This window comes from Oncorhynchus keta, chromosome 37, assembly GCF_023373465.1.
Source record: "Oncorhynchus keta strain PuntledgeMale-10-30-2019 chromosome 37, Oket_V2, whole genome shotgun sequence".
NCBI classification, from domain to species: Eukaryota; Metazoa; Chordata; class Actinopteri; order Salmoniformes; family Salmonidae; genus Oncorhynchus; species Oncorhynchus keta.
In genome coordinates, this window is record NC_068457.1 from 15735089 (window position 1) to 15743159 (window position 8071).

Genomic DNA, 8071 nt, shown 5'->3' on the forward strand with positions numbered 1-8071 from the left:
TTTAGGCTTGCCTGAACAAAGGGGCTGAATACTTATGCATCGACTATATTTTATATTTAGTTTCCACTGAGCTAACCCGGACGCTTATAAGAAATCCCGCTATGCCCTCTGACAAACCATCGAACAGGCAAAGCGTCCATACAGGATTAAGATTGAATCCTACAACACCAGCTCCGGTGCTAGTCGGACTACAAAGGGAAGCACAGCCGCGAGACGATGAGCTAAATGACGAGCTAAATGGCTTCTATGTGCGCTTTGAGGCAAGCAACACAGAAGCATGCATGAGAACACCAGCTGTTCCGGGTGACTGTGTGAACACGCTCTCCTTAGCCGTTGTGAGTAAAACCTTTAAACAGGTCAACATTCACAAGGCTGCAGGGCCAGATGGATTACTAGGATGTGTACTCTGAGCATGCGGCAACTGGCAAGTGTCTTCACTAACATTTTCAACTTGTCAACGGACCGAGTCTTCAATACCTACATGTTTCAAGCAGACCACCATAGTCCCTGTGCCAAGAACAGCAAGGTAACCTGCCTAAATGATTACCGACCCGCAGCACTCACGTCTGTAGCCATGTCCTTTGAAAGGGTGGTAATGACTCACATCAACGCCATTATCCCAGAAACCCTAGACCCACCCCAATTTGCATATCGCCCCAAAATATCCTTTGATGACGCAAACTCTATTGCACTCCATACTGCCCTTTCCCACCAAGAAAAAAGGAACACCTATGTGAGAATGCTATTCATTGACTACAGCTCAGCGTTCAACACCATAGTGCCCACATAGCTCATCCCTAAGCTAAGGACCCTGAGACTAAACACCTCCATCTACAACTGGATCCTGGACTTCCTGACGGGCCGCCCCAGGGAGTAAGGGTAGGTAACAACACATCCCCCACACTGATCCTCAACACAGATGAGAGGGTGTCAGGTAGCCTAGTGGTTAGAGTGTTGGACTAGTAACCAAAATGTGGCAAGATCGAATCCCTGAGCTGACAAGGTAAAAATCTGTTGTTCTGCCACTGAACAAGGCAGTTAACCCACTGTTCCTAGGCTGTCATTGAAAATAAGAATCTGTTCTTAACTGACTTACCTAGTTAAATAAAGGTTCAATAAAATATATCTCCCCAATAACCTTTTTTGGAACCCTTTTTTCTAAGAGTGTAGAAGTCAATGTCTTCAGAAGCACCCCAGGGGTGAATGAATAGTACTTCAACATCACATGGATATGCCCATAACATTGAATGACCGCCACTGTACCTTCGCTCCTCTCAACAAGTAATGGAAACATTTCCTTGACATCTCCACCCTTACGACACAAAGCCAAAGAGACACGACTGACCACCGGCAATACATTCTATTGGCTCTCAAACCATCCAAACGTCAATGCCATTATTGGGTCCATACCAAGCACCATTTCCAGCAACCCTAATCAAAACAAAGAGAAAACCGACTAAGACGGGGTGTGAAATTAGACTATGGTTGACCAACACACCACAAAGCAGCAATACATACTGTAGCAGCAGCACCTAATGCATGGCCGAGCACTCCCTGGGTCAAGCTAAGGCCACAGCATCATTCTCTCTCTGACTCCCTCGCTGAGCCCGTACGTCATTTGTGTGCATGGGGCTTAATCAATGTTCACGTAGGAGCATTTCTGCATGGCTAACCCGACGTAAGCAGGTGGAAAAGAAACGCCTGAACTGCTTTTCTTTCTTTCTGGCAGGTCAAAAAAAATGACTGTCGGGGGAGGTTCTTTTCTGCACTGTTGAACCAATCCAGTAAATGGGGAGGAGTTAAGATGGAGCGTTCCCTTGTTAACTTGTGAAAGCGGAAGACGTATCACAGGCTCTCTTTCCATTGCATCCGGTTGTTGCCCTAAACCACAGAGGGTGATGCGTAACAGAATTCTGTATTGGACCAGGTCTAATTGTGGTCTTTAATTATGCAGGGACCGCTATGAGTCATGACCATCATCTATATGCTAAAAGAAGAAAAGGAACAATTCTTCTGGAAGAATGAGGAAAAAATGGTGTCCTGAAATGTGCAAGGGCTAAATGTTCCAACCTAAATCGCCAAAGTGCGAAAACGATAATTTCCCTGTACCAGTTTAAAGAGGCTTTTAGAGAAGGAGAGAGCCAAGGTAGGTGAGCAGAGCAAGACTCCACCTTGTAAATGAATCAGTCTGACAGCAGCATTCACACTGCCAAGCTGTTTAGAAATGCATGTTTTTAGGCCTGAATCGTTGTTTTCATGCTCCGTTCAATTATGGGATTGCCCGCCCCACACTTTTGGCAGAGGTGCTTTTGAGGAACTGGGAGTGAGACCCTTGTAAGAACAGCCGATATAAAAATATTCTTTCTCCAAAATTATATTTCTCCTTTCTGAACCGACATACATAAAATAAATCAAAATACTAGAGAGCATAACAGAGCTACAGAGGATCAATAGCGTCTAACAAATAGCTGGGGATTACGTTTTATCACAAGCACTTACAGTCGGGAAGGCTGCAATTTGGGCTGCACGTGTGCCAAATACAGAACAGCTTGTTGCGTTGTGGCCAAAATCCTCCTTTGAAGGATTTTGGAACCTCTTACCCTGGCACTTGACTGTTAAACTAATGGGTACACAAGCAATGGCTGCCAGTCCTGACTTGAATGGGAACTGCCATCTATGGATTATATTTCTATGGTTGGTCGCAGCTGTAAATGAGCCTTTTGCAAATTTCAAAATACTTAATTTCAAAATTTGAAAGCAAATGCCTACTGCTGAAAAGAGAAGACTAATCTGAAGCTAACAAAAAAAAAAACCATTTTCAACAATTAAGTGATTCTGAGAAAACAGAGCTATTTTTCAAAGTAGCTTATCTGAGAAATTGATACGAGAGCATAGGCCATCACAGATGAGTAGCCAATGCTTAATCTTTATAATTGGAAACAGTGCCTTAGGCACCTTGACTTTTTCCACATTTTGTTACATTACAGCCTTATTTTAAAATGTATATATATTTTTTAAATCATTAAAAATCTACACACAATATCCCATAACGACAAAGCAAAAACAGGTTTTTAGACTCTTTGTGTCACGCTCTGGTCGTAGTATTTTGTGTTTTTCTTCATGTATTTGGTCAGGCCAGGGTGTGACATGGGTTTTTGTATGTGGTGTGTAGATAGTGGGATTGCAGCTTAGTGGGGTGTTCTAGGTTAGTCTATGGCTGTCTGAAGTGGTTCTCAATCAGAGGCAGGTGTTTATCGTTGTCTCTGATTGGGAACCATATTTAGGCAGCCATATTCTTTGGTTGTATTGTGGGTGATTGTCTGAGTGTCTTGATGTCCTTGTGCTATGTTAGTTGACACAAGTATAGGCTGTTTTCGGTTTTCGTTTCGTTTATTGTTTTGTAGTGTTTTGTGTTTACGTTTTTTGATTAAACATGGATCGCAATATACACGCTGCAGTTTGGTCTGACTCTCCTTCACCATATGAAAACCGTGACACTTTGACCTGAATACCAAGCGTCACGTCTGGAGAAAACCTGACACCATCCCTACGGTGAAGCATGGTGGTGGTGGCAGCATCATGCTATGGGGATGTTTATCAGAAGCAAGGACTGGGAGACTAGTCAGGATCGAGGCAAAATGAACAGAGCAAAGTACAGAGAGATCCTTAATGCTCCAGAGTGCTCAGGACCTCAGACTGGGATGAAGTTTCAGAATGTCCTTGAGTGCCCCAGTCAGAGCCCGGACTTGAACCCGATCGAACATATCTGGAGAGACCTGAAAATAGCTGTGCAGCAATGCTCCCTATCCAACCTGACAGAGCTCGAGAGGATCTGCAGAGAAGAATGAGAGAAACTCCCAAATACAGGTGTGCCAAGCTTGTAGCATCCTACCCAAGAAGACTCGAGGATGTAATCACTGCCAAAGGTGCTTCAACAAAGTACTGAGTAAAGGGTCTGAATACTTATGTAAATGTGATATTTCATTTTTATTTATTTTTCTTCTAAATGAACAAAAATGTCTAAAACCTGTTTTCGCTTTGTCATTATGGGGTATTGTGTGTAGCTTGATGAGGGACGTTTAAAAAATATATATTTTAGAATAAGCCTGTAACCTTATAAAATGTGGAAAAAGTCAAGGGTTCTGAATACTTTCCGAAGGCACTGTATATCAGGGTTTCCGTTAGGAAAATCTGTCGCAGGACAAGTGACTGGGAAGATTTGAATTTATCGGACATTTGATACATTTACCGGTCAATCATTTGCAATGGTTGCGTAACCGATTAGGGCATCCACCCACGCAGCCAGCACCATCAACAAACAAGGGATTTTGGTCAAATGAGTTACATTTACATGTCCCTAAAAACAGTCTATGACAAAAACACTATTCCTTGTGTTCTGATGTGTAGCATGTGCAAAACTTTATAGCCTATTGTTTAATAGAGAGAGACAGAGAGAGAGAATGCTATGACACCAGTCAGTCAGCCGGTGCACACTGCCTTCATGTCTTAGGCCTACAGTATAATAAGCTAATAACCACACCAGACGTTTCTAAACTTTAAGGTCATATCAAAAGTGCAGTAAGTCAGGCCATCGTTTATAGGCACATCATGCAGTTGGAACTTCATTTGGCCAAAGAAAATAACTCGACGGAATGAACCAAAAACCTTGTGAACTGGTTTAAACCACAAACATTATTGAACAGGCTATATTGCAGCATTTTCAAAGAAAACCTAGTGCCTTCCGTAACCAACAAATTAAAGCAATATATATTTTACAAATGGCTTACTTATAACCTATCTTATACTAAATACGGAGCATACATTTAAAAGACAGATCGAACTAAATTTATCCAAAGAAAATGTTTCAACAGAATGAAACAAAACATATTTAGCATATTTAAAGAAGAGGTTTAGATGAATAAATAGGCCTACTATAATAACAATGATATACAATAATAATAATAATAAACAAATAATTATAGATATGAAAAAAATAATTGAAGTTCCAAAATTGCTTCCTACAGTACCTGAATAGTGAGGTGTTTTGTGTTCTGCTAATATCATGTAAATTATGTAGAACTGCATGAAATGCGCTTTTATAAAGGCTGCTAAAACAAATTCTCCATGTGTGGAAATCCTAAAAACCTGTCTACTACGCAAATACGATTATAGAAACACGCAAACACTCTCTCTCTCTCTCTCTCTCTCTCTCAAGCACTAAAGCCTATAAGGGCCTCCAATTACTCCGATCTAAGGAATGACCTCTCTCTGGGTCTGTGGGGGCCATTTTACATGTCAATGCCTGTAGAGGAAGCAATGAGAGTAGTACAGCACCACTGGGAAGCATTAGAGAGAGACAGCCCTGCCAAGCCGAGGAATAACTGTGGGTGAACAGTAGTTCACAAGGTCGAGTGAGCGGTGAACACATGGTGGGACTACTGTAGATCTGGGGATGACAAAAAACAAAGGCCAAGTGTCTTTCATACAAACCGGACATTTGATTTTGTTAATCTACACCAGACGCGTTCGTAACACGTCGGTTAAAATATGAAAACTGTAACCCAACTATATTAATTTGGGGCCATATCAAAACATTTAGCTAGTTGCTGTAGCATATGAACATTGGGTAGATACAAACATTATTGGGCACAGACAACAGTACAAAGGGCAAGAAGGTAGAGATAACAATGCATCACGCAAAGTAGCCACAACTGTCAGTAAGAGTGTCCATGATTGAGTCTTTGACTGAAGAAATTGAGGTAAAACTGTCCCGTTTGTGACACGGGTGTCGTAAGAAGTAGACCAAAGCACAGCATGGTGAGCGTACATTTTATTTTTATTTGAATAATGTCTCCAACAAAAACAATAAACAATACAAAATGACCGTGAAGCTTACAGGGGGTATAGTGCCACTAACAAAAGTCAACTACCCACAATCAAAGGAGGAAAAAGGGCTACCTAAGTATGATTCCCAATCAGACACAACGATAGACAGCTGTCCCTGATTAAGAACCATACCCGGCCAGAACATAGAAACAAAGAAACATAGAAAACAAAACATAGAATGCCCACCCCACATCACACTCTGACCTAACCAAATAGAGAAATAAAACAGATCTCTAAGGTCAGGGCGTGACAGTACCCCCCAAAGTTGCAGACTCCGGCCGCAAAACCTGAACCTAGGGGGAGGGTCCGGGTGGGAATCTATCCGCGGTGGTGGCTCTGGTGTGGGACGTAGACCCTGCTCCACCTCTGGCTCACCCCGCTTTGGTGGCACCTCTGGTGTGGGGATCATCGCCGCCGACCCCGGACTGGGGGCCCTCTCTACGGGCCCCGGACTGGGGACCCTCGCTGCTGGCCCCGGCCGGACTGGGGACCTCGCTGCAGGCCCTGGACTGGGCACTCTTGTTGCCCAGTCCAGATCATCACTGGAGACTTCGTGCCATGGGTCATCACTGGAAGCTTCGTGCCATGGATCATCACTGAAGGCTTTGTGCCATGATTCATCACTGGAGGCTTCTTGCCATGGATCATCACTGGACTGGAGAGACACACAGGAGGCCTGGCTCTGGGAGCGGGCACAGGATACACTGGGCCGTGGAGGCGCACTGGAGGTCTTGAGCGTAGAGCCTGCACAACCTGTCCTGGCTGGATGGTGACTTTGGCCCGGCATGTGCGGAGCGCAGGCACACCACGCACTGGTCTGTGCATACGTACCGGAGACACAGTGCGCAGAGCCGGCGCAGGATATCCTGGGCCGTAGACGAAGGGCCCCTTTACCAGCTGCCTCCGCCTTCCTGGCTGCTTCCACCTGTTCCCATGGAAGGCGATCCTTCCGGCCAGGATCTCCTCCCATGTCCAGGATCCTTTGCTGTTCAGAATGTCATCCCATGTCCAGTCCTCCTTTTACCAAGCTGCTTGGTCCTTTTGTGGTGGGTAGTTCTGTCACGGGTGTCGTAAGAAGTAGACCAAAGTGCAGCGTGGTGAGCGTGCATTTTCTTTTTATTTGAATAATTGAATAAGACAGCTGTCCATGATTGAGAACATACCCGACCCAGAACATAGAAACAAAGAAACATAGAAAACAAAACATAGAATGCCCACCCCACATCACACCCTGACCTAACCAAATAGAGAAATAAAACGGCTCTCTAAGGTCAGGCGTGACAGTTTGATTGTTTGTTGCAGCTCGTTGCAGTCACTAGCTACAGCGAACTGAAAGAGGAGTGACCCAGGGATGTGTGTGCTTTGGGGACCTTTAACAGAATGTGACTGGCAGAACGGGTGTTGTATGTGGAGGATGAGTGCTGCAGTAGATATCTCAGATAGGGGGGAGTGAGGCCTAAGAGGGTTTTATAAATAAACATTAACCAGTGGGTCTTGCGGCGGGTATGCAGAGATGACCAGTTTATAGAAGAGTATAGAGTGCAGTGATGTGTCCTATAAGGAGCATTGGTGGCAAATCTGATGGCCGTACGGTAAAGAACATCTCGCCTCTCGAGAGCACCCTTACCTGCCGATCTATAAATCACATCGCCGTAATCTGGCATGGGTAGGATCTGAATCAGGGTTAGTTTTCATAATGTCTTGTAGCATACTCACTTCAGCACCTGGCTTTAAACTAGCCGAGGGGAAACGGTATGAAACTGTACTCATTAAGGGAACTTGAAAGACTTGAAAGAGTAAAGTTCCATTCCATTGTTTAGTTTTCCTTCGGATATACTACTGTGTTGCTCCTGTACAGCCACTACACTGCGTGTAGAGTGACAGAGACATTCAGTTCCTTTTCTGGTAAAGTTTCATTTAAATGTAGGGTTTTAGCCGACTGAGCTAAAGCCTAGGTGTTGACAGGTTACTCACTTGGTTCAGCTTTGGCAGGAGACGTGTGGTTGAGTCCCTCCAGAGAGTCACTGCTGTCCTCCTCTAGGATGTAGTCAAAGTTGAGGATGAACATCATGACCATGCCCTCCTCGTTCTTCACTGGGATGATGTGGGTGTTACACAGGAAGTCAGAGCCTACGGGACAGGAAAAAGAGACACAGGTTTCACACTAGAGTTGATGCTCATTGAC

At 44.2% G+C, this 8071-nt stretch overlaps 1 protein-coding gene across 4 annotated transcripts in view; it reads right to left on the minus strand.

Moving 5' to 3' along the window:
* The window catches only part of LOC118372278 (potassium voltage-gated channel subfamily H member 7-like), a 141454-nt gene that overhangs the window by 111242 nt on the left and 22141 nt on the right, over positions 1 to 8071 (minus strand). For all 4 annotated transcript variants that reach the window (XM_052499257.1, XM_052499255.1, XM_052499256.1 and 1 more), the window contains exon 3: positions 7861 to 8016. In XM_052499257.1, the coding sequence (XP_052355217.1) occupies positions 7861 to 8016 (156 nt within the window). The remainder of the gene's footprint in view (positions 1 to 7860; positions 8017 to 8071) is intronic.